This window comes from Phoxinus phoxinus, assembly GCF_949152265.1.
Source record: "Phoxinus phoxinus genome assembly, chromosome: 15".
Classification (NCBI taxonomy): domain Eukaryota; kingdom Metazoa; phylum Chordata; class Actinopteri; order Cypriniformes; family Leuciscidae; genus Phoxinus; species Phoxinus phoxinus.
In genome coordinates, this window is record NC_136890.1 from 29507053 (window position 1) to 29534664 (window position 27612).

At 37.1% G+C, this 27612-nt stretch overlaps 2 protein-coding genes across 3 annotated transcripts in view; one reads left to right on the forward strand and one right to left on the reverse strand.

Moving 5' to 3' along the window:
* The window catches only part of LOC307011478 (serine/threonine-protein kinase SBK1), a 381893-nt gene that overhangs the window by 337914 nt on the left and 16367 nt on the right, over positions 1-27612 (forward strand). The window lies entirely within an intron of this gene.
* On the reverse strand, positions 561-27012 carry LOC307011393 (uncharacterized protein). Of its 2 annotated transcripts, none has more exons than XR_013800416.1 (3): positions 26719-27012; positions 15105-15196; positions 561-1089 (listed from the first exon to the last, which is right to left on the reverse strand). XR_013800416.1 is itself a non-coding variant. In XM_079636987.1 (3 exons), exons 1-3 carry the CDS (start codon positions 26731-26733, stop codon positions 794-796), a joined length of 366 nt encoding a protein of 121 aa, XP_079493113.1. In that variant the 5' UTR covers positions 26734-27012; the 3' UTR covers positions 561-793. The 2 variants fall into 2 exon arrangements, 1 of the variants encoding a protein (XP_079493113.1); XM_079636987.1 differs by having other exon boundaries at positions 561-1052.

The window sequence follows — 27612 nt, forward strand, 5'->3', positions numbered from 1 at the left end:
GCAAAGACCCGCCCCCTTTAGTTACTGTCGCTATGTCCGACAAGCTACGCCGCTCTCACGCCACACCATGATCTCACGCAGAGAAAAATACATCGCAGAGCAGAGAGGACACTGACAACGCGCTGACAGACAGGACAGACCAGGTTACTTTTGCGGTACTTTTTATATTAAACAGTCTCACCTTTCAAATTTGGTAATTTTTTTAAAGAAATTTAAACAATAAATACAGTTTTGTCTGTGGCTTTTTAATGTGTCTGACAGATCGCTGTAGAGCCTCAGTTAAAGCTGCTCGTGAACCGATCATCTCCTCCTTCTAGTTAATTTATAGCATCAAATAAACATGAATGAACATCAGAAGGAATGTTGTTTTAACTGCGGAAAGGCGTCAGTACACTCATGTTCTTCCCAAGTTAATCTACTAACTCTCCTGACTGCTTTGTTGGACAAAATGGCAGATGGCGAAATATGATTGGGCAGATCGCCTGTCAATCAAGCTCCCTGCGAAGGGTCAATTGAGCGCATAAGTTTGTATGCAAAGTTTTAAATTTTATGAGGATCTTGGTGTTTCCATCCAGCTTTATTTATGCAATATCCAAAAATGCGCATAAAAATAGGTGGATGAAAAAATAGCTATTGTGATTCTACAAGGCAGTCCTGCTGCAACCAGCGAGTGACGTTATCATAAACTTCAGTGTTGCCATGTACTGATAGTGGAAATACTTCAGATGAGATACAATCAATATCCTGAAACGTAAACATCTGCATGCTTTGCTAGCGACAGGGCGCGCCCGCATCATTCCAGTCTAATTTGTGTCGAGACGCTGTACCCAAACCCAAGGTTTGTTAGCGAATGTACAAGGCTAATCCTGCACTGACAGACCTCCGAAGGTGTCATCTCTCTGTTTCCATAGCAACGTGATTCCCAACACCTGCCTGGGTGTCTCCGGCGCAGCACGGGCCACCCCTGCGGATCACGTGACGAGGGCTTCTCATTTGATGCGGTCCGCCTGATCTCCCAGCACGACACTTTGGATTCACCGTAGCCTCTGCTCCTGTAATCACAGAACACAGCTGCCAAAACAATTACAGCTGTGCCAGGAGACCTGAATGTAAATATCAGGACCTGTTGAAAAGGATGAAATTTAAATTGCACAAGCATACAATGAAGCATAATTTACAGTGATAACCGTTTTTGAAGCACTCTCTGAGCATCTTATTCATTCTGAAAGCACGGTTTTGGAGTAACCGAGAGATGGAAAAACAGACAACATGATGCGTGATTATTAATATACCATGGTATTGACACTGTAATGTCAGATGCATTAAAAATACAATAAAATTACAATCATGGTAGAGTCCAAATGAGAGTCCAATGTGTTTTTCTTTTGTTGGTATTTTCTATGGCCACACTATTACGTGTCATGTCAGTATTATTTATATACTATTATATAATTATTATATTTTCAGCTTAATTTTAATTTTAGTAGTTTTGTTATGTGCTTTATAATTTTTTAGTTTTTTTTTAACATATCTCTATTTAGCTCAATTTTTTATTTCTGTTTCAGTTTTAGTAATTCTAGTAAGTAATTTTGTCGCTAATTTTGGCAATTACCGTAAACAATTTTGAATAGTTTTAGTTACCAATAACACTACTAATACTGTGCTACTTTCTTATAAGAGGACAAAAGTTTAGTTTATCATTTACCTTTACTCATGCTGGTCCAAATCCTTTTTTGGAAGACAAAGTTGAAATTTTGGTCACTCTTTATCATACCAACACTTAAAAATTATCATTAACATGATTTTTTGCTATTGTCTGTCATTTTGCTTAATCATGACATGAGAAATCAAATTTGCCTTGATGTTTTGACATATAAGAGGTCTTTGTACCATTAAAACATCCTGCAAGTTTTATAGCTTGCAACGTCCTCCTCATTATAAACAAAGGATTTATTTGATCAAGCTCCAAAAATGGCTCGTTTTGATATTCTGGGATTTGTGATGTCCCACAGGAAATACATTTGCATATGACTGCCTCCATAGCAAGGCACCGATGAATAGTTTTACATCTTCGCATCATAGGCCTACACCGGATGCGAGCGAAGCGTTGCGTCAAAAGCAAATAGAAGAACCCATTATAATCACTGACGCTGTCTACACTGGATACAGTATAGAGATGTGTGTTCACTTTCAGGCATACTCCAGGCGACTGAGTCGACAACAGGACAAATCATGGGAGAGTTAATGGAAGCATCAAGGCATGTCTGCTTTGACACGTCCTGTTTAAACAGCTCATTTGCTAATTTCTGTCAAATCTTCAGAAGAATCCCAGTGACAGAAACAAGAGGATGATTTATTTTAATGGCGTCATGGATCACGTCGGAGGACTATATTTGTTCTGAGGATTTGACTGTTTTGTAGAGGCACAGTGTAATGGAGAGATTGCAAAGAAACTTTTGTTGACAGATGAAGCGGTCAGCTGTATTCGATCTGACAGCAGCTGCATCACAAATCGCAAGTAAACGATTTCATAACGTTTACTCAGTAAATGACTGTTTTACGTGAGTAAAGTTTTCAAAACACTTACTCATGCGCAATAGTGAGTGGGCGTTGATAAAGTTTCCAATGCAACGTGGTCGTTTACTGACATAAAGGAGCCACCACTTAAAAACGGATTATTTCAGGCAGAGGATCGGAATGAGGGTTGAAAATAAAAACAAATTCTATATACAGTATATTTGTTTTTTGAGCAAAAAAAGTATTAATATTATAAGTGAACCTCAAGGAACATATAAAAAAAAATCCATGTCATGACCCCCCATCCATATTTGTTTACCTTAAAATGAAAAGAGATACAGTAACCAAGGATCTTCTTTTCTACTCCATAGAACATGAGTTCTATTACAACATGGGTGTGAGAAATATTAACAGATTTTTTTTTTTTGGGGGGGGGGGGATAAAATATCCCTTTAAATTATATTTAAAAAAAAATCATTGGGGTTTATATATCTCTTGATACTCATATTAAAGATAATCTTTATTATACAATTATCTCCTTTCCTCATTCCCACAGCCCATAAGAACATAAGGAGCTGCTGACAGTGATAATTACCCCACTTCGCCCCTCCCTGATGAGTGTTAATGCATTAAACAGTCCCATTTCATCCAGCTGCTACGGTGTGCTACACCTGCTATCGGACGTGCTGTAAATTTGATGCTCAATATAACGGCCAGGTCTAGAACCACACCATTATCTGTAATCTAATTAAGATTAATGACACGGCTGATGATGGATGCCTGGCTATCACAGGCTGAACCGGCTCTTTGCTGCCGATCTGTGTTCAAATGAGCAGCTCCACACTGATCACCATGTCAAAATAGAGGCATTTTGTGGCCCATCACTTGTGATGACAGTTGTGAAGCAGATAAGTGTGCGAGGATAGTAATGGTGGACTCTGAACAGGTGGAGCGGTCCAGGTGTGGGGTAACAAATCTGTATTGTTTTATCAGGTACAACTGGCCTAAGCAGGTGGAAGTATATCAGACACCAAAAGGTGAAGAGGAGCAAAGGATTCTGGGAAGATGAACAGGTGTTAAGTGACAGAAAGAGAGCAATACTAGGTCACAGGGGAATGACGCTGGGAACGACAAATGTTGCCATTATAAAGCTTGGAAGCGTCAGGGACAGGGTGTTTGTTAATATAACTCCGAATGTATTCGACTGAAAGAAGAAAGTAATATACACCTATGGCTTGAGGGCGAGTAAATCACGGGGTAATAATTTTCATTTTAAAGTGAACTACTCCTTTAAAGGGTTAGTGCACCCAAAAATTCAATTTCTGTCATTAATTACTTACCCTTATGTCGTCCTGTAAGACTTTCGGAACATAAATGACTATCTTTTTTATTAAATCTGAGAGCATTCGGTCTGTGATTTTCTGAAAAGACAAGATCGCTTTATATGATGAACAGATTCAATTTCGGTTGAGCTTCTGTTTATGTTCGCTGATCAATGTTTGAATGTGAATAAAAGCCTAAATTAAATCTGTTTATCATATAGAGCGATCCTGTCTCTTCAGAAAATGTGGACTAAACCGCTCACATGGATCAGTTTGAAGATCTTTTTATGAACTTTTTGAAGAGTCAAAGTGGTAGTTGCGTAGGAGGGACAGAAAGCTCTCAGATTTCGTAAAAAAAAAATCTTCATTTGTGTTCCGAAGATGAACGAAAATCTTACGGGTGATTAATCATAAATAGGTGATTTGAAATGTTCTACATAAACAACTTCATACAGCACACCAATGACAGAGCAAAGCAGAGCAAAGAAAAGACTCAATGGATTTCAACAGATTTTTGCATTAGCATGTTTCTAAGCTACTGACATAACTCAAATAATGATAAAAATGCACATTATACACAATTATTGGGTAAAACTCCATTTTACTTTATTTTTATGGACACTTTTCTTTAATATATAGTTATTATAATTATTATAGATGATTATTTTACTGACTTTGTCTTAGATTAAGCCATAATTTCTTAAGTGAGTTCACCAAAAATAAATATTACAAATATTACATTAGATTATAACAGCAACAACAAGTATATATTGTATAATAATGAGTATTGTTATTATTAAATCATTGTTCAGAGAATATATATCCTTTTTTTATTAACTGGAGAGAGAAAAAAACGCATAAGAAATTAAGACTTGTTTTCATGTTTTCAAAGAACATATCTTGAATTAAGTCTATTTATTCTTGACAGTGATTTATTCATGACAGTGAACTCACAACTTGCGTTCAGAGAATATATCTTGAAAAAAAAAGTGTATTTTAATCAGATTTAGTTGAACTAAAACTAACAATTACCCCAATGGGTTAATTGTTTTGTCTCAAGTTAGTTTTAGTTCAACTCAAGATATATTCTCTGAACGCAAGTTGCAAAATCACAACATTGTAAGCCTATTTTTATGTTTTCAGAGAACATATGTTGAATAAACTTGACTTATTCTTACCCCATTGGCAGATTGTTTTGTCTTGTTTCACAGATGAACTTTGTTACATTTAGTTAAACTAAATCCATTTGAAATAATCCAAGATTATATGTCTGAATGCAAGTTGTAAAATCTTAAGCAATTTATGTACTATTTTACAGGAAAGCAAGACACAAATACTAATTAAAAATATGTTTTTGCCATATTTGATGAGCCTATGCATCAGTTGCATGTCTAATATGCCAAGAAATGTTATTTACACATGCAGGTTTTGGAGTCAAGCCTATGTAATCATCAATAAGCAGACCGTTTGTCACGATTCATTAAATCTGTTATACGACAGCAAACTTTCTAAATCCACCCACGCTTTCATACACACAAGCTCACATGTACAAGCACACGTCACATGGCTTATTTAGTAAAGGTTAAGCATGAGGAAAATGGTAAATTGATGAGGGTGACGCTATGAATACTGTAGCCCGCAGGTCTTTTGTAAATCCAGTGGCGGTTCTCCGATTCCTTTGAATCACAATTGAAGGCCTTTTTCTCTAAAGCACATGACCGCACACTTCCCGCGGGACGACCCAGCACATGTGTAAGCAGTGACACCCTGCAGCCTGTCAAACACACTCACTTACTCACTACAGATCGCATACATGTGACGTGTGTGTGTGTGTGTTGTTTAGCATCTGCTCTGTTCTCTTATATATTTGATGCCGACATTCCCATGAGCATTTCTCATTAGCCAAATTCCGATAATCTACAACACCGCTCCACTTGTGAAGGAAATCACATGCCACACAGATCTCTGTTTTGAACTGGGGCATTTCTGCACAGCGCAGATAAGAAATATGAGATGAGATCTATTTTTACAAGTCCCCCATGACACAATTCTTGACATCGGGGTGGCCCACTGACAGTTTGATGGAAATCCCACGACAACCTGCAAACTTTAAATGTGTCGCATTTAATGAAGGATATACATGCAGAGCCTCAAAAACTGCTTTGAGGTGACCAAATCTCAAAAACACGATTGATATGGACTGAGCTAAAGGGTTCAATGGGTGCGACTGTAGTTAACAATAACAGGAACAGGATCCCATCCCCCTCAAGACACAAACACACACACAGCTCATTATTGCGCTGGGATTAGGGTTTGGGAAGGGCATGGGGACAAGAAGCAAAAATCATTAGTGTTCTCTTTATGAGCACACACACTAAATGGGTGTGAGGATGCCTCAAGAAAATTAGAAAATTAGTCAGATTAAACAAACATCCATTCTTGTCATAATCGTAAAAAATAATACTATAAAAAATTTAATATTAGTAAATTGGGATTATATTTAAGACACTAAAATCACCTTAAAATGCACCACTTCAAGTATTCTAAAATGATTGTTTTATAAGTAAACTGTATGAATCATTTTATAATTTACAGAAGTTTCTGTGTGACTCATAGACATTTAAATAGATACATGTGGCTTCTTATGTTAGTTGTGTACAGTAGGTTACGTTTTAATATTACATTTCATTAATGCAGCTAATGTTTATTAATGCTATTTTAATTATTCAAAAGTATAGTTTTTCACGACAACGTAATATATTATAACCATGGTATCATTTATTCTGTCTTTATAAACCTGCATTACTACTACTTTCGTGGAACACAAAAAGTAATGTTCAATGTCATTTCCATTTTTTTCATAATTCCATTCAAATTAACTAGGACTGAAGCTGCCAAGATCCAAAAATAAAAATAACACACCCTCAAAAGTAGTTCAAATAATGCATGCATGCATAAATAAGTAAAATGAGAAAGAAAGAAAGAAAGAAAGAAAGAAAGAAAGAAAGAAAGAAAGAAAGAAAGAAAGAAAGAAAGAAAGAAAGAAAGAAAGAAAGAAAGAAAGAAAGAAAGAAAGAAAGAAAGAAAGATGTTGTTTGAAATGTTTTTGACTGTGATGAGAATAAATACAAACATTAAGTCATCGAAATATGAGTCATGTGACCATTGGCACCAATTCACTCTTAAAACGCTCAATTAAAAACTGTATGAACTACTTCTTTCCCTTAATGTGTCCAATTAAACACTAATATGTTTTATGTTAAAGAATGTGCCATGCAAGTGAAGCAATAAATAGGTTTCATTAAAGTCAATTTAACAGGATTCAAAAATGTAAATGTCTTGAATTACTGGGACACCAACATGGAGCTCATTAGACGGGAGAAAGTGATAAATTGTGGAATGGAAAAATAATGAGGGAAGATATTGTGCAGTGATGCATGGGAGTATCCCCACAGGGGACCGTAAAGGCGAACGCACAAGGAGACAGAGGGTAGAGGTAGCCGCCCGCCACGCTCTCATCTCTGGCCCATCTTTTGCCCTCTGTGAGACCCTAGTATTGTGCACCGCTGATCTAAGCCATTGTGAAGGGAGACAGTGGCGCTCCACTACGGGTTAAGCACTTCAGATACACATTGTTACAAGCTAATGTGACCAGATAAGTGATCTATGATGACCCCCAAATGCTCACTCTCTTTCTTTCTCTGTCTCTGTTGCGTTTCACCCTCACTCTCTGATCTCTTTTGATAGTCTTTTTAAGGGAGTTCTTCAAAAGATCTGACTCCACAAATAGGATCGCTCCTGAGGAAGAGGCATTTGGGAACACAGAAAAGCCTATGTAGCATATGTAATACTGGATATTTGGATATAAGATATATACATTTTATTCTATGGCATAAAATACATAAATAATACCCCCTTGTGACAAGGGGTGGTTGCTAAAAAGAGGCTAAATGGGACTAAAGAGGATGTCAGGGACATTAAACATCACACCGGACAGGAAAACTCATCTCCTCACTAGTTCACTTTCATAACCGTGCTCTTGCAAACTATTCGAACTCAAAAATTAAGGGAAAATGTTTTACCGAAAGAGTTAACAGAAGCGTATTGGTGGTGATGTTGAAGTCTAGCAACCGTTGTGTTAATCTATAGCCTACATATAGCTTTTTACTTCTGGCAATTGTGGCTTTAAACTTTATAAAAGGTGTGCTCATTTGTGAATATTATCATGATGAGCAAAACATGTAAGAATCATAAAATTTGTTGTCACAGAACTTATTTTCTCCTTGGCCTTCAAAAATAATAATGTAAATATACCTAAAAAATCCATTTCCACGCACACATTCTGACCAATCAACTCTCTCTCTCGGTCATCTTGACCACCCTCATTCCACAGGTCTGTATTGAAGGGCAATGGCCGTGAAACAGCCTTGAGGAGTGTGTGAGTGTGCGCAGAAGGGGTGTTGGCGGGAATTCTGAGAGAATGAAGCCTGTGAGAACCAGATCTCCCCACCATCCCACCTCCCATCATGCTCTGCTCCCCTCACTGCATGGAGACAGACAATGCTGGCAGGTGGTTTGGCCTCCTTCAAATCTGAAGGTCTTTTCTCTGTTTGGAGGCTGAAAACAAGCATTTTTGTCCTTATTTGATGCCAAGTTTTGCTCACATTCTGTCCAGTTAACAATATGGTTAAGAAACATCAGTAATTGTATCTTTCTTTAGACACTTTGATTCCAATTGCATCTGTGTGTTAAAACATTGATCTCATCGTTTAATTTAAACCTCACAAAAATGACCATGGAAACCATAGTTTCTGCCAAAATGGTGACTATAATGACTGTTCATCATTATTCTATTTTAATTATCTTGTCAGTGCCACTTTGCTGGTGTCATGTAAGCTTGTTTTCAATCAGCTGCACATGGAAATCAACACAGTCACTGTGAAGTGTAAAAGTGGCTATTAATTATTCAAAATAGGCAAAGAATACAAGACCAATCACAACTCAATAAAGAGCGATTAGGAAGAGTGATTAAAATTCAATATGCAAGAAGTAAAATCTAACATTCTATCGATGAAAATAATTATGAAATGATTTACAAAAAAAATTAATGGAATATGTGCATAAAGGTGTTCATGTTTAATTCATTGCGGAAGTTTAATAAATCAAAGTTTGAGGTTTAGAACAAACACTATTTTTTTAGGAATACAGTTTAAGCACTCAAACTGTCATATTTTCATTATACCACATTTTTATTATGTAAATTAACTACAACACTTTCCATAAACTGGTTGATATGGTACATTAATTTAAGGAAGGCATTTGTCATATGCTAATCAGAGGCATATTTATACATCTTGCTATTGTAGAATTGTTGTTAAAGCAAAATAGGTTGTCAACTGAGATGAGAGGCAAAAGCAATCTCTCCTCCCATCACAACGAAAATAACTTAGTCATTATGACTAAATCAGGATGCACGACAGCAACATATCATCCATAATTAATGAGTCCGCAAGATCAGTGCCATAGACAACAGGGTTTGTAACAACAACAGACACAAGATGGGTAAGGAATCTATTACAGATCCAAAACACTGTGTAGTGTTCATATATATACGTAAATCTGTATAGAAGTGCTTTAGTTGAGTGCTGTCTATAGCAGCATCATCTCTGCTGGTCCAGCTCTCTAATGAGACCAGATTCAATAAAAGACACTTAGAGGTCCACGGCCGGAAGAGACAATGCAAATAGAGTTTATTCTCAGCCTGGATGTCTGGTTTTCTTGGAAAGCAGAGATGAAGCAATCATGGCTGTGATGTTTATTTGATTTAGGGTCCCTCTTGCTCTCTTCACCCACTCTCAAACCAAAAAAAAAAAAAAAAAAAAAAAGAGAGAGAGAGAGAGCAAGAGAGAGATACACGCCTGTCTGAAGAAAAGTGGATGAAAATAGCTGATTGAGTTTGAAAATAGAGCGCTTTATCTGCTAATACACTTGTGATATATGGATGAAATGTATTTACAGCACTTTTATGATTGTGCAATCTTTCTAACAACTCCCGCTAAGTTTCTTAAAACCAAACAAAGTGTGTGATCTTTTTTATCTTACGATTTCACACAACCGATTCCCTATTCAGTTACTTCAAAAGCATCTGGAATTCCACAAGGCCTGACATGCATTATCAGATTCAGTTTTTCATCTTCTTTACAAGTCTTCATTTCATTCACCCGCTCTGCTATTCAAATCACAATGCATTAGCGAGCAGCGGCTCTAAGAATGTGCTGATATCCTTTGATAGCTGCCCCCTGTCACCCCACTCCCGGGTTTTCTTACCCGCTTTTGTGTCTCTGTGAACTTGGCCTCTTTGGAGGCCCTCACAAAAGCATCCTGAGGAGCGAGGGTCCCGCGCCACACACAGAATGCAACGCACTGACTCAGTGTGAGACCAAAACACACCGACTAGTCTCTACTCTTGCACTGACACCAATACGTCACACAATGAATGAATGCCAGGTTTTTTTGGTAGATTGTACAAATGCTTTGCATCAGTTGAACTCGATGCCCCCAGAAGGATAGTGGCACCAATGAACTTCCTTAAACTGCTTTATTAAACTAATAAAATACAATAAATGTAAAGGTAAACTATTTTAGGAATGGATTTGGATATGCTTAAAAAGATTTGCAGAAATAAATAATGAGGGTTTTAAACACTTTTCATCAGGTTTGTAGAGATAGATAGATAGATAGATAGATAGATAGATAGATAGATAGATAGATAGATAGATAGATAGATAGATAGATAGATAGATAGTCCATCAACAAAAGATCAACAAATATTGAGCAAGTATGCTCAAGTATAACAAAGTTTTAGTATGAAGCCATTACAAGCATAATAAGTGGGGACAAAATGGTGAAAAAGTTTAATTTCTGTTAAATATTTTTTGTTGGTCAGGGGACTTGGATAAAGCTTGGATGAAACAAAACAAAAACAAGCAGCCATTAACAAAGGCTACACTCTTGTGAAAACTTCCTACTTTGTTTCCTTGGCTCTGACCCCATTCATCCCACCCACAATGCCCTGCTGGAATTCCTAATGGGTGGGAGGGTGAACTCAAGGGGAGGGTCGGGGCTCCCGGCAGCATTCCACCGCAGAGATCCCAGCCAATGGCTCTAGATTGGAGAGGAGGAGACGGGAGGAGGGGGTGGTTTCAGATTTGGGCTGGGCTTTGCTAGCTTCTTCCCATGAACCTCATGGACATGGTACACCAAAGACAGCGTGCTCCCACACACTGCAAAACAGAGACCTGTCAAAACCAATTACAGATGACTGGGGCGTCCAAAGAGACCACGGACATAGGATGAAATTGGGGTCACAGAAAGAGTTCAGAGAGGCCGTTCGTGGAACCAATAGGTTACAGAGCACCTCCTGTAGCTTTTTGTCTTCCTCAATCCATGTTTGTCTTTAAGACGCCTTTCCATTAAGTACAAATGTGTCATGAAGAACCACAGATTCTATCTTAGATTAAAGAAAATGGAGGACGATTGATTTGATGACATCTTGAAACATCATTTTTCAATTTATGCTCTCCGCTTCTACGCCCTGATCATCCTAAACTGGATTTATTTTATTTGCCAACTCACCAAATAAAATAAAAAAACTGACATAAAATAGTGATTTCAGTCCGCAGAAGATAAATTGAGTCCAAATTATGTGGGAGAAAAAAGAGAGTAACTTGCACAGGAACTGTTTAAGCTGCCTACGAAGATGGCCAAGGTTGTGCACCATTCAGAATTGAATTGAGAACGACTTAAATTCCAATTAATTTCTTTAATTTGAATTGAGGTAACAAACAGAAGGCATTTCTCAGAATGCATTACCTGTATTTGGTATTAAAACACAACACAAACAGAGTGAGGTGGGATTTGAAAGTAACTCTGAAATGAAAACTGACACCTTTGCTGTTTTCAGCATCTGAAAAAAAAAGGGTTGACCTTCCTCATGAACCTTAACATGAGCAAAGCCAAAGGGCTTCTTAAAGGGCAAGAGGTATTGACACATCAAACACTGCCACACTCATTACGTCTTAGGAAAGATATTCATAGAGGTCTAAAAATAAATAAAATCCTGCATAATCATGAGATTAACTGACTGCAAAATGTATTTTTCTCATTAGTTTTCAAAGTAGGAAACAGAGCCTTATAAGGGAATGTGGAAATGTTAAAAACAATGCTAACATGAAACAATGCAAGGATTAAAAGACCTCACTTCCTTCTTACCGGTGTCCTTTTCAGCGCGGAACAAATGAAACAAAAAAATCTTTGTAGCTGCACAGTGAATGACAGATTCAGAGCGCTTTGAGATGAAGCCAGATTCACACGACCTGTACTGTGTTGATGTGCCAAGCAGACACAGAGTTCGTTCGCTCTACGGCGCCATCTATCGATCAGCTGAGGCACAGAAGGGCCCGTTTCTCAGAACTTCCTCAACAGGAATAACATGCTTGGAATCACTGGCAACAAACAGCCTGTTTTTTTCCAAATTACAGAGTGTTTTGATCTTGTGATGATCATAGAATGATTATAGTACTTGTCGGTCAATGAATTCTCTCCAGGCTTATGATGACTAACCACAGTGGTCATATGGGCTACACATCATACTGGAGAGAGGACTACTCAAAGATACATGGACATAATGCTATAAAACAGTGCTTTTCTCATATGGTGGGTTGCAGGCAGCAAGAAAAATAATGCTAAATGCAAATCATAAAATGCAGCAAACCATATAATTGTGCACAGTTGGGCTTTAGGAATGAACAGATTAAAATTCAATGCAGTGCTAGAAGTGAATTTAGACATCATAATATTACAATATATATTTTTAAAAATCATTTTGTGATTATTTTTGCCAGACATCAATTTGTTTTTGTCTGTTAAGAACAAAAATGTAAATTAAATGTATATGAATGGAAAAAGCATGCACAATTAAATATCCAAAATCAGCTGATATATACACTACTGTTTAAAAGTTGAGTTCTTTTAAAGAAATTCATACTTTTATTTTATACTTATGCATCCAATTGTCCAAAAGATACTGTAAAGTATTTCATGTTGCTACAATTTTACCATTGATAATAATAAAAATGCTTCTTGAGCAGCAAATCAGAATATTAGAATGATTTCTGAAGGATCATGTGACACTGAAGACTCAATTCAATTCAATTAATTTGATTACTGAAGAGAGATGCTGAAAATTCAGCTTTGCATTATTTTAAATCACAGTAATATTTCACAATATTACTGTTTTACTGTATATTTGATTAAATAAATCAGCATTGGTGAGCATAAGAAACTTTTTTTAATGTAATGATTGTGTATTTATCCAAAGACGAGAGATACCAATAGAAAAAAAAACGTGAAGCCTGATAACAATAAGGTACATATATACTGTGCATGCCTAATGTGTTAAAGAACTTTTTTTAAACGTGTGTGGTGAATTATTGGATGGCAAAAGCATGAAACTGTCAAAATGCAAGAGACTTTAGAACTCAAACCCTCAAATGAAAATGCACTCAACTTAAGTAGTTCATGGCATAATAATGAACTCATTTTAAAGACATGTATCTTTAATTTTGTACAATAAAAAATTATAATAACCTCTTGATTTCAAACGTACAGTAAAATCTGCATCCTGAAGAAAAACCAGTTGAGAAGCACTGCTCTCAAAAACTTGATGCGATTCTAAAATGCTTGAATGATGATACCATTTCCAAATATAACACATTGATGCAGTTACTCAAGCCCCTCTGCTCTCCTAAACGGCTGTGGGAGTGGGAGGCAGGGTTAGGTAAGGTGATGGTGGTAGTTTTGATGTATTATATCCCAGAATGCTCTGTCTGTTTTAGCACAGTGCAGGGTTTGGGTGGAAGCCAGACTCCACTGTTACCATGGGAACCATTTACTCCAGTCTGGCATCACAAGAGCATTTCAGCCTTTTACTACAAGATGAACCAGCAATACAAAATAATATAACATGCTTGACGAAAGTGTACTGTCAGCTGCTGTATAATTTTTTAATTTCACTAAAATGGTCAAAGGTCCATCCCAGATGTCCAAAATCCAACAAAATTCCACACACACAAAAAAAACTGTTCTCGGAACAATCACAGAGTCATATTAGACAGGAAGGAGAATTCCACAGAATCTGTCAAGTTTCAGCTGAGGAATGTTATGTACTGCAGAGTGAGGGAGGGTGGACGGGAAACATTACTAGAAAAACATGAAATATTCGGGAAAGGACACGGTGATCTAAAAGTTCATGTGCTCATGACGTTTGAAATGTGATGACTAAGAATTAGACTAAGGGAATTATTAGATTGTGTAAATATAAAGAACAGGCTTATTATTATCATTAGATGTGATGTAGCGCTCCCTGCTGGCAATACCTGTGACAAATGCATCATCCCAACAGCATGATATGTGTGTGTGTGTGTGTGTGTGTGTGTGTGTGGGTCCTTTTTTGACATTCATACATTAAGCACATTCTGGTCAACCGACTCTCAGTAGACTGTCTGCTTAATATCGACTAACACTGCTAACATGTTGGTCCCCCAACAGACATTATACTGACTATAAGTACGTCAAATTATTCTATAAACACTGACAGAACAGACTAATACTCTAATGAGAGTTAGTTGACATGAATGTGAAATGTTACTTCTTAGTCAACAAAAAGTCTAAAGGGGACCATCAAAATAAAGTGTAACCCTTAAGTCTTGTTTTCATAGAAATCTATTTATTTTTCTTACCCTATTATTGCAGTGATTCTCAACCTTTTGGACTGCAAGGCCCCTCATTGTCCAAGACAATATTCAAAGGCCCTCTTGTCTAAGCTAATATGTACCTCTGTACTTAAGAAATAAATTAAAATTAAAAATTGTTGCATTTTAATTAATATTATCTAAAAATAACTAAATGTAAATATTTTATGGATTTATTGGGGCCCCCTGGTTGAGAACCTCTGGCCTTAATTTTTGTAAAGGTAAATACAATATACCGGTGAGTATATATATATTTAAATAAAGTTATCTTGTTTTTGTAATGTTGTTCCGAGATGTTTTTATACTGTTCATTTTATATATAGATATTTATAGTGGGGGGAAAGGCAACAATACTGATAAATTAAATGTTTTTGGAAGTTAACACTGTCATTAATAAACAAAAATTGCAAAATTGATAGTTCACCTAGCAAATGGAAAAGAAAAAAAAACTCACCAGTTCTTAGTGGAGAGAAGATATTTTTGAAGGATCTTCAAGGAGGTCTTTTCCACACAATGAAAGTGAAGGGGACTTTTGTTGTTAGGCTCCTGGAAGGACAAAGAAACAGTCTCAAGTATTCTAAAGCCATACGGCAGATTTGTGTGAAGAACAAGCTGGAATTTAACTATTTTACTGTGAACTGACACAAAGGTGAGTAAATAATGAGAGAATTTTCTCTTTGGGCTGAAGAAAACAATAAATCAACAACCAAAACAAACAACATAAAAACTGCATAGAAATTTAATATATCATGCCATTGATATCCATATGAGCATGAATCATTGTATACAGCAATATAAAATGTGTTAACAAAACTATGCTGGCAAAGGGTTTGATTCCTAAACACAGTACACATTTAATGCACTGCAAACAAATTTGGATTAAAAAAAACGTGTCTGAATGCAAACTGTTGTGAAATCAGAATCTTAACAGGAAATGGAAGAGTTTGAACAATCACAGCCAAACAAAACAGAAAATTGAGTGCAGCCCAAATGATGTTGTCAACTGTTGGCAATAACAAGCGAATTCACTCATCTAGTGTCATTCCACTTTGACATTTCTGACCTCTTATTTCCCATCTGGTGTAAATACAGCCAGCTGAGACTTTCTATTGTTTGTGAAATATGTGGAACTGAAGTCTAGGTGGAGTGGGAGGGTCTTTTCCAGTAAGAGGCCAGTAAACTTCTTCTTTCTGGGGAAACGAAAGTTTCATATTTCACTTTCCCGACATCATATAAGCATTCACTGAATGGACTTCCTCTTTTTGAAATGTCAGCATCAGGTGATGCCTGAACTAGAATGGGGAGGAAGCTACAAATTTAGTTCATTGTTGTTGTTTTTTTAATCAGATTCTTCCCTAAGGCAAGTATCATGAGGTGAAATGGCATAAACACAAATGACCATCCCTGCATCCGAAATCACATACTGTAAAGTAAGTACTACATGTGGTTTGAAACTTACTTTGCGACCATTAAAAAAGTATGTACTAATCTATATAGTATGAATGTGTGTAAATGATTGAAACATCTTCACAGCCATTTAAATCCTCTCATGTGGCCTCATGGGATAGTAAAGTGTCTATCAAATGTGCACTTCAGAATCTCGCCAGAACGGTCATCCGGGGACTTTTTGCCTGTTTTATAAATGCTATGAATTCGGACACACTTCTCGGCTGATATACTGTTTTTCGACTACTATATAATATGAAAGTAAGTAGACAGCATATTCAGATGCAGCGCATGGCTGCTTCTGAAATCGCACACTTAGGTACTTATTTTGAACAAGTAACTACTTCACAACCGCTAAAAAAGTACATTCAATATGTGTGTAGACTCTAGAGTGAATGTAATCTGGACGTTCAGCATTTTGCCATTATCATGTGACCAGAGGTGGGCACAAATACATCAAAAATTATTTTGTTACAAACTACAAATACTGGCTCATGAAATGTAACAAAATAAAATACAAAATACTGATGTGAAAAATGTATTTAAATAAAATACAAGTAATTAGTATTTTGAAAATACAAAAATACTCCCAAAATAATCTTAAGTTTTTATATTAAAATAATATATTTTTATTACTGAAAGGTCAATAACACAAATATGAGAAATGTGTAAATTCAAAATGGTGAAGTAGCTAAATAAAAAAGCATTGGTATTTCACTAAATCTCTACAGGGCCTGAAATAGCTCCCTCTGACATAAATGGCATGTATAGCTAAGTTCACATCAATGGTGTGGTTGTGGTAGGCTTTCCTTAATAGTAAAACATGTTTGATGTAGGCTACGTAGCCATATTATCACCGTTACTCGTGCCTTAAAGGACAAGTTCGGTATTTTACACTTAAAGCCCTGTTTTCAGATTGTTCCTGATGAAATAGAACGGTTAAGATTGAAATGTGGACACATGCTGCTGTCCTGAGAATTTCCGGTTTCTGTGGTATAACCGTTCTATTACAGACTTTAAACGCGAACCTGTGATAAACGCTGATGGCGCTCACGTGCCCATCAAGAATTAATTCATTCTATAGTTATGTGCGTTTGAATATATATGCGCAGGTTTGTAATTCCCTGCAAACCATGTCTAAACAAACTACTTGTCTTAAATTTTGATACAGAATTTTATTTGATCACTTCAGGGTAGATACGCGAGCCGAATTTCCCCAAAACGCTTTATCTGTAGTGGTATAGGGATCCTCCATAGGGAGAGACTAGTTGGCACTTAGGCTTGGAGGGAGCCCGGTCTACAGGGTGTCACGTGATTTTCGTGCATCTAACCTGGACATTGCCATTTGCCAACATCAGACCAAAAATATGGCAAAATCATTTACTATGGTGATAAGCATATGGTGATTTTTCTTAAGTATTTGAAATACTCAAATACACTCCCTCAAAATATTTTGTTACAAACTACATTTTATTTTTCCCACACCTGCAAAATACAAATTACAAAATACACTAAAGTAATTAAATACATATTTAAAATACATTTAATTGAAATACTGCCCATGTCTGCAAGTGACCGACCAGGGTCAGTTGCATCGCTTCACTGTAATTCACAAATTCTCTCCTGTGGCCGAATGGGACAGTAAAGTGTCCATCGCATGCATACTTCAGAATCTCACCGGAAGTAGTAGATCATACAGGTACTTTTTATACTCTTTTATGAGTACTGTGAATTCGGACATAGGGTCTACTACTCTTGTCACATACTGTTTTTTACCAACTATATAGAAGGGAACTATATAGAAGGGAAGTCCTGTATGATCAACAAAGTTGTTGATTCAAATCAAGGGATGCTCAATCTTGTTGCTGGAGATACACACCTGCTTTTCCATTGTGGTGGTTGGCAAACAGACATAAGGTGCATTTCTGACACCTACTGGACTGGAGTGGGAAGCATGGCTGTTTGGATAGTGGAGGAAAAAAATAAAAGGGGGGGGGGGGGGTCCTTAAAGGGTGACCTATGCAGGTTTTTTACCTTAACTGAAGAGCTTCGGAGTCATTGGAATGGTTATATTACTTTTTTCGGGTTGAATGGTGGTCGTCTCGCACCCCCCTATCGCCTGTGAGTGGAAAAACCACCCTTGTAACTTTGAGCCTGCGGGCCGCCGACCGCAGCGTCAGGAAGTATCGCGTGATATCAGGTCTCACGATGTAACGAATTGCTTTACGGCAAAATAAAATCTGCTAAAATTCTGTCATTATTGCGCTCCCTCACGCTGTTTTAACCCGAATGAAGAAGACGTTGTAAAGAATGTCCCGTCTGCTTTGATGTCGTTGATCTACTAACCTCTGGTATCTGAGAGTCGACAACAAGTTTTTCGACAGTGTTGTCAAATATCTATTCCGAAGCTGTAGGGGGAGCTCTATAGAGAAACCTGCGAGCAAAAAGCGAGAATACAGCAAAGAAATTCCCGAAACTGCATAGCCCTGCTTTAAATAAATGAATCAAAAATTAAGTCCTAAAATAACAAACTCTATTCATCTAAAAAAATCACATACAATCAATGACCCAATAAATTTGAAACATTGCTGCATATCTTGCCAATTGTCACCTCATATAAAGGATAATTCAAGAAAACTGGAATGACATAATGACAAAAATATCACAAACATTCACCAATATTTAGGTGATATTCCACCACTGTTCATGTTCTACCACTAGATGACACTGTTGTTGTTTGTACTGTATTTAAAGCACATGCGTTCCAGTCTGCATTTGTTCACAAAAAGTCAACATGGGCAGTTAGAAATGATGGATGGCTAATATTAATATCATTATGTTTTTTTCCCCAACCCATACTGCCTATAAAAAGTGCTTGTGAAAGTGTAAAGATGGCATGTATATTATTCTCTAAATATAAAATATCTGTTGAACATGTAATGGGCTTGATTTTTAATGATAATTTTCACAGATCGTTAACTCTTTTATCTTTTATATGATATAGTGAAAACTACAAACTATTCGTGGGTCTCCAGAGGGTCCGGTCACAAGACACGGTATGAACATTACTGATCTCCCCCTGTATGATTGATGGAGGACAGCTTACTATGGACTTTTACAGACATATTGAAAAAGTTATGCAAAATCTTATACAAAATCTATAAAATGTATAAAGAGGCTTTGCAAATTACATCCTAAACTGTATTACAGATGTCCTGGTATAAAACTTGTAAAAGATCAAATACTGTATGAAAAAAACTAGCTATTAAAAGAAAAAGGAAATGTGTTAAGTAAATTAACGTATCATAGGCTAATTGTCCATTCAACAGATTTACTTTCCCAAATATGAATCTTCAAAGAAAAATGTATTCATAGAGGCTACTGATTTATCATTATCATTTATCAAAGTTGACATGAAACGCAAGTTGCAATAGTCTTTTCTTCCCTTTTTTTGATGTATAGCCTATGTCCAAGTGAAATGGCTTCTTGAACAACAACAAAAAAAGGACTTTATTTTGGAATTGATTGGATTGTTGTGGTTTACTATTGGTGGATCTCATGTGAGTGACAGGTGAGTGACAGTAAACACACCATCAGAGAAAAGATGTCACTGCAAGTTGTAGGTTTGTGTGTGTGTGTGTGTGTGTGTGTGTGTGTGTGTGTGTGTGTGTGATGAATTCATATGTTTATTAAAGGTTATAAGTCCACATAAATATATAAATAAAAAGATGTGCACATAAATCATTTATAATAAATACTGCAATATTCCATACAAATAAGAATTGCTGATTTGATTGCATGGTGGCTTTATTTAATTACGTTATTTAATTCATGTGAAATTATTATAAAATTGCCTTTTTATGTTAATTTTCTGTTTTAATTTTCCACAGTAATGCAAACAAATGCAAAGTCTGTACAGTCAAATTCTATCGAACAGTAACTTTACACTCCTCTATAGAATCCCTCACACTGTCATTGGAAAGGTTGTGACTATCAGGACATCTTAAATGAGCAAAATATTTGAGCAAATGAAAGTTTTTACGGTCAAGGATACACTGCTCAGCTTAATAATGTGAGCTGTCCTTTACTCTTGCTGTCATCGCACACAGATCTTCACACTTCATTACCTACACACTCATAACATTCACAGGCCGCTCGCTATAAATATTCAGCGACACTGCGGAGTCACTCATGGATCAAATGACCGTGACTGTCATCACATATATCAAGTTCTTTTAAAATAAATAAATATATAAATGATTTCATTGCAGCTCAAAAACACAATACAACATCAAATTCAGTCCAAACTAAAATGAGGTATGTACCACACAAAAAATGAACATGATTCTGATTGCAGGAATATCGTGGATGATGTGACCTAATGATTTATTTTTTTAAGCCCAAGTCTTTGGTTTGTTTTGAAGTTGAATGTTGATTAAAATGCGTGGGTCACATTTCACTACCAAATCAAAAGAAAAATAAGAGATTGTGTTTTGCAGGAAGAAAAAGTCTATAAAAAAATTTCAGAGGACGTTGTTCTCTGTAGCGAGTTAGAGAAGCTATGTTATGCTCGTAAATGTCACAATGTAAAAAAATATTGATGGCTTTATTTTCTTAAAGAAAAATATAATTCAGTTTTCTTTTCGTTTTTATGATGAAATAGGCCTACGACCTCAACATCTTTTTGCGATTCACTACTACTGAACACTGCTGCTAAGAAATGCTTCTGCTGCTGCATAAATAGACATACATAAGTCCCGTAGCAGATCTAGGCAGGTGGAGCTGGGGGAGGTGGAGGAGTTCAGAGGAAGCTGCACACTATAGCTTACAGCAAACAATGAACCAGACGATTTAAATTTTGATCAAGCAATCTCATTGGCTGCAGGATATATTGTTTAGTTGTTCAGTATAGATACTGAATAACTGAACAATCTACCATAATAATATAGGTGTAAAATAATGGACCATAAGTTTCATCAAATGTGGCCTTTCTATGTCACCCACACAAGGAAAAAAAACACCATCAACACCATTACTAACACAATTACCATTAACTAAACAACATAAAATACCCTAAAGTACACAATAGAGCTGCATGATTTATAGTTCAAATATCACGATCTTGATTCAAGCACCCATGCGCTCTTATTCCTAAATGCCAACGATTTGGCTGTGTCTATCAAACCTGTTGAAAGTAACGCGACGCTTCAAATAAAGCTTGTATCAATCACATTGTTACAACAGTAGTAACTTTAAAAAAATGTATGTCATTGAATCATTCATTCAAGAGATTAGTTCAAAAATGCTAATTCATCCTGTAATGAAACAAATGAAGTCTTTATGAGTGAGTCATTCAGATTTAAAAACTTTTTTAAACTGTTTAAACTGCAGCAACTAACATTTTGTCGTGATCTCATATTTAAAAAAAAATGTGATTCTCAAATTCGTACACACAACTGGTAGGAAGCAAATAATATAAATGCAATATAACACAATGCATCATGCAGAGACTTATGATCCATCCTTTTTACTGTTTTGTCTTTTACCAAAAAAAAAACTTTTTTAAATACCGGTATGTATTTTGAACGATAAGTTAACTTACAGTTCACAATTAACAGATTTTATTGTAGCATTATTACATTATTCTGTTAAAACGGCACAAAAACACACTACAGTGTACTTGTGCTGTATTCTTTATGTAACAGCCATCATGTGCACAGAAGCCTGCCGGAGGAATCACAGGGCACAGGGGGTGAACATTAACAGACATTGTTTGGCTCACATTACTGCCTCTTTGTTTGTTCTGATGACTAGCGGGAGATAGACATTCCCTGACTGTTTTAGAAGTGAGAGCTGCTGTCTGTACTATCACACCATGCCTGGGTTTGATTTAAAGCCCTCTCTCATACTCTCTGGAAGACAACACTCTGCTGCCATGCTCTTTGTTGACAAAACACTTCGTATCTTGCCCGCTAGACACTAGTGTGCTGGATTTGGTGTCCGTCTGGGTGTAAGTGTGAGGCAGATGGGAAGATATGGGAAGTTTCAAACATTCTTGTCACCTTTATGGCTTTGCGTAATCCCGCTGCTACCCCACTACATCATAGTCAGCGTTCTCCTGCTGGGCTTGGCAGCGGGGGGCTCGTGCCTTACGATTTTCAACACTTAACACTGGAGAGAATCTCTCTGCTCCAGACGCTACTCATATCGGATTGTGTGGCGTACAGTGTGTGACTGAATGTTGATTTCAGAATTTTATTTGAATTCTGTCCACAATTCAGACACTTCTTCAATCTTAATAATGTCAATCCTTTACAAATATTCACCAGTTACTATAGTAACACTAATTACGGTATACTATTGTTAGTGGAAATGCTGTTTCGCATTTCTGTTTCGCAATGCTGTTTCGTAAAGTTTTGCAGTCTATTAGGGGAATGAAGGCATAGCATACCTTGTTTTTATTACAATGATTTCGAAATCGTTACAAATAAAAGTTTATTTTTTATAAACCATGATTTATCTTGGTAATGGAAGCCATCAATGGTTTTGTTTGGTATTGCTACAAATACCACCAAATACTATTACAATTTTAAAATAAATATTTTCTATTTTTGTCATGTTCCTTCAGAAATCATTCTTATATGCTTATTTTGAGTGCAAGAAACATTCCTTATTATTATCAATGTTGAAAACAGTTGTGCTGCTTTATATTTTTGTGGAAAGCATAAGACATTTTTACGATAGAAATGGCAAAAGAAGAGCATTTATTTGAAATAGAAATCTTCTGTAATATGTCATTATTGTGTGTGTGTGTGTGTGTGTGTGTGTGTGTGTGTGTGTGTGTGTGTGTGTGTGTGTGTGTGTGTGTGTGTGTGTGTGTGTGTGTGTTTCCAGCCGGAGTGCCTATGATAGCCACCAGAGGGCACTCTTTCAGTCTTTTTTTATCTCCTTAAGGACTGCATTTTCCATCACCCATTTCCCAAACTCAATATGCTTGATTACTTTTAGCTGTTTCTCATTTGCCTATAATCCCTGTATTTGCACTCCTTCTATGCGGAGTCTTTAATGTTGTTACATGGCTTTTCTGAGTGTTATCCTTGTTTCCTGTGTCTTTTCTGGGCTTCTAGATTCCCCATTTGCCAGTGTTTTCTGCCCTGTTGGTCACTTGTATGGTTTGCCCGTGTGTTTGACCTTTATATGGATTATGATTCTGCCAATAAAACTGCATTTTGAAGCAATTTGTAACACCAACAGCAAAATATGGTTCTTGATAAAAAAGAAAATTCTTGTAATGTAATGTACAATGTAAATGTTCATAAGGTGAAGGCCACTTGGCACATAGCTCAATGGTATTGAAAGCACCTCGTTCATTAGAGTCATATTCATCCGTCTTCACCGTGCTCTACAGTCCAACTCAAAACCCAGTCTAAGCTCTGTATCAAAGAACGTTTGCCAGGGAGAGTAATTAGCCTGTAAGAATAGCACCTATTGAATCCACCGCTTCTAAAAGTGTGCTCCACGGAGACCTACTGCCCCCTAATTCATCAGAGGAGAGGACAGACGGACAGGCGCGCACACACACACACACACACACACACAGCAGAGTGGTTGGCATGTAGAACTGAAACGATATCTTACGAAGCTGTCTGCACCTTCTACAACGTTTCTGGCACAAAACACATCTCCTCTAAAATAAACCCTTTGCTTTTCTAGTCCTAACCTACACACTGCCCTACAAAGACCCCCAGGACGGCCACACACAACTGGTCACAGATTGAAAAACAGATACACTTTCACTGGTTTTAAGATTAAACATGATGTGTGTCGTGCATTTTTGTGCTCCCGTCTGTTTCAAGCGCTGAGATTATAAAAAAAGTCCCATTTGGTTTAATGCAATGCCATTTATATAGGCTACTTACATTATTTAAGTGTAACCAGTATAAGTTCAGTACAAGTTAAGCACAATCAACAACATTTCATTTATGTCATAATGTTGATTACTACAAAAATAAATTTTCACATGTCCTCCTTTTCTTTAAAAAAATGTGATGGACTTATAATAGAAAATAATGGGGCCAATCCATAAACATAGGCTAGGCTATATGTTAAAATACTCACTAATACTCACTCAACAATATATGTGTTGTTGTTATCATGATTTTTAGTGTGCAAAAACTCGCTTAATAATCTTTTTTTGTGTAGTTATAGACACAATTTTTGCCAGAAGAATTATGGAAGCTTTTATAAATTAATTTATTCAATTATAAATAAGCTTAACATGCCGCCTTCAAAATCCTTGAAAATATACTTATATTGCCCATTTACATTCATAAGTGCCTTGTTCCTTTTTGGAAAATAAGAAACAAGTCAAAATATTTTTTGTGGTAATCAACATTATGCCACAAATGCTGTTGAAGGATCGTAACTTGCATATAACCCAGAACATTCCTTTAAAGGGATACTCCACTTTTTTTGGAAATAGGCTCATTTTACAACTCCCCCAGAGTTAAACAGTTGAGTTTTACCGTTTTCGAATCCATTCAGCCGAACTCCGGGTCTGACGGTACCAGTTTTAGCATAGCTTAGCATAGATCATTGATTCTGATGGGTCCAGTAGCATTTCTTTCAAAATGACCAACGAGTTTCAATATTTTTCCTATTTAAAACTTGACTCTTCTGAAGTTAAACCGTGTACTAAGATCGACGGAAAATGAAAGGTTGCGATTTTCCAAGCCTATATGGCTAGGAACTACTCTCATTCCGGCGTAAGAATCAAGGAACTGTGCGGCCGTACCATGGGTGCAGCAGGCGTAATGATATGACGAAGCACTTGCCGTCAACAAACCAACGTGACAACCTGCTTGCACAGGGAGCGTGCCTTGTAGCATGGAGACATTTGTGAGAGACGATTTAGATGACATCACTATCACAGCCCTTTACTACGCACAGAACCATGGCTAATCGCACAGGAAACCTAATTTGCCGCCTAAAATGCTACACAAATTTAGTCCCGGTCATGTTGGAAGTTACCGAGCTGGGGACTATTTTCAAGTGCTTCGTCATATCATTACGCCTGCTGCACTCATGGTACGGCCGCGCAGTTCCTTGATTCTTACGCCGGAATGAGAGTAGTTCCTAGCCATATAGGCTTGGAAAATCGCAACTTTTCATTTTCCGTCGATCCTAGTACACGGTTTAACTACAGAAGAGTCAAGTTTTAAATAGGAAAAATATTGAAACTCGTTGGTCATTTTGAAAGAAATGCTACTGGACCCATCAGAATCAATGATCTATGCTAAGCTATGCTAAAACTGGTACCGTCAGACCCGGAGTTCGGCTGAATGGATTCGAAAACGGTAAAACTCAACTGTTTAACTCTGGGGGAGTTGTAAAATGAGCCTATTTCCAAAAAAAGTGGAGTATCCCTTTAAGTGTAATACAACCAAAGCATCTGTGCTTAATGAACAGCATTTGATGGCTGGTGTAATTTACAATATAAATGAGAGTGCAAATGTCAAATGAGTCACATAAAACACAGTGGCATACAGTCTAGAACTTGATATGTAATATGATTATAGTGTTCAAACCAATCTATTCTGTGACAGCAGGTGGCAAGAAACCCATGATCCACTCACGTTATTCACACCGGTGGGAAAGAAAATCATTCTGAAGAGAGATCACTGTCAAAGCCAGTCAGTGATTTTCACCCCAAATTAGCGTTCCTGTGGTGATGAAGTAAGATTATCTCGCTGAAACCATTATAGTAACTTTGTGCCTGCTTTTGTTTTTCTTCTTAATTTGCTAAGCACATTCTAGGTCACTGAAGACGAGTAGCATGTTGGTGCATATTTTGGATAATATGAAATATGCAGCAGCAGAGTTTGGCTGACCGTCTGTCCACACTGAACTGTCATTCCATTCCCGATGGCCTCCCAGGAAAAAACACTGGTGCCCTTAACGCTATCCCAGTGTCTAAGAGATCTCAACAACCATGACATAATTTAGTGTCAGACTGGATGCTCATATGACTGATTAAGTAAGAACCGTCCTGACTCCTGCATGGTCTTGAATATACCATGCACTCTTAAGAGAAAAAGGATCAAAGTGCTCTAAATAGATCCCTTGTGTTCTTGACTCAATATTAAAGAACACTTATGCCAAAAAGGTTCTAACGAGTAAATGTCTTAAATGATTGCATAGCCTACTTTCATGCTAAAATGACTATTACAATGTTTGGGTTTTTTTTGTGTGTGTGTGATAAAGTGTTTACGAGCTGTTTTTAAGGGTATTTTTAAGAATTTCCATTTATTAATGGCTTTTTATTGCCAATGTGTGAACGAAACTTCAAAAACTGTCTATGAAAGCCTGTAGACTGATTTTTATGTGAAGGACGGTTTGCCAGGGAAAGGGATGTGACGGTTACGCGCGCTCCCGAGAGCCTCTCTTCTTAAAAGTTTAGGATAATGCCGAAATTTTTATAATTTTGTACAGTAATGTCAATGTGTCATGCAGAGAAAAGGGAATTATTCAAAATATAGTCTCACATAGTGTGATCTATATACTCTATTGTCAATCAATAGCCAGGCCTACTCAAACTATCATAACAGAGTCATTTGAATTACCTCATCTGTCGCCATGATGCCGGTGGTGAGTTGCAGAGCTGGTGCAAATCATCACTATGATCAGGTGCTTTCTTAACTGCACATAATTAACGTTACCTATTCATAAACTTCACTCTCGTGTACGCCGTCGGGATGTTCTTTAAAAAGTATATCGCTGCAAAGGTATTTCCAACTTATTTTTACCACTTAAGCGATAAATGAAAAAGAACATTGTGTATATCGGGGCCTCGCCTCACGTTCAGTCTCTTCTCTCTTTCTTGATTTGTAAGGCCTTCGTTATATATGTGCACGAGCCACGACGAGTGCGAGCACGAGCAGTTAGTTGCTGGCTGCAGTTCACTTAACGGCCACCAGTGTCGCTAATAACAGGGGTTCTCTCTATACATAGCCAGAGAATGTCTAATAAGGGGAGAAGGTTCACTCTCGCTACACTTCCGGCTTCTGACTGGTTGCAGTTCCACTCTGATTCCATATGAGGGCGCTCACAGGACGAGTGCAGAATGAATGGAGGTCTATGGAGCTATACCCCTCAAAATCCACTTTTCTCAAGATATAATTTTTTGTCTAGTAATTTGAATGTTGTATTCGAAAGGAGATGCAAAGAAATTGCACATTGCTGGGTGTTAGATTTTTTAGAGTCACTTATTTGCTTTAAAAAGTCTTTCAAAATGTCAATGACGTCATACACATCGTACGACCAGAATGCTTTACGGCAATCCTTCAGTCGTAGGCCCTGTCCCAAATGGCACACTCCGGACTTGTGGACTTCCTCAGAGTCCACACTTTGGTGACGTCATGTAGTGCAGACCTATAGGGCCCTTGGCGCGAGTCCACGAGGGCGCATTGAGAGGTATTTTTGGGACAGACTCGATCGCCACGCCGGAAACAGGAAGA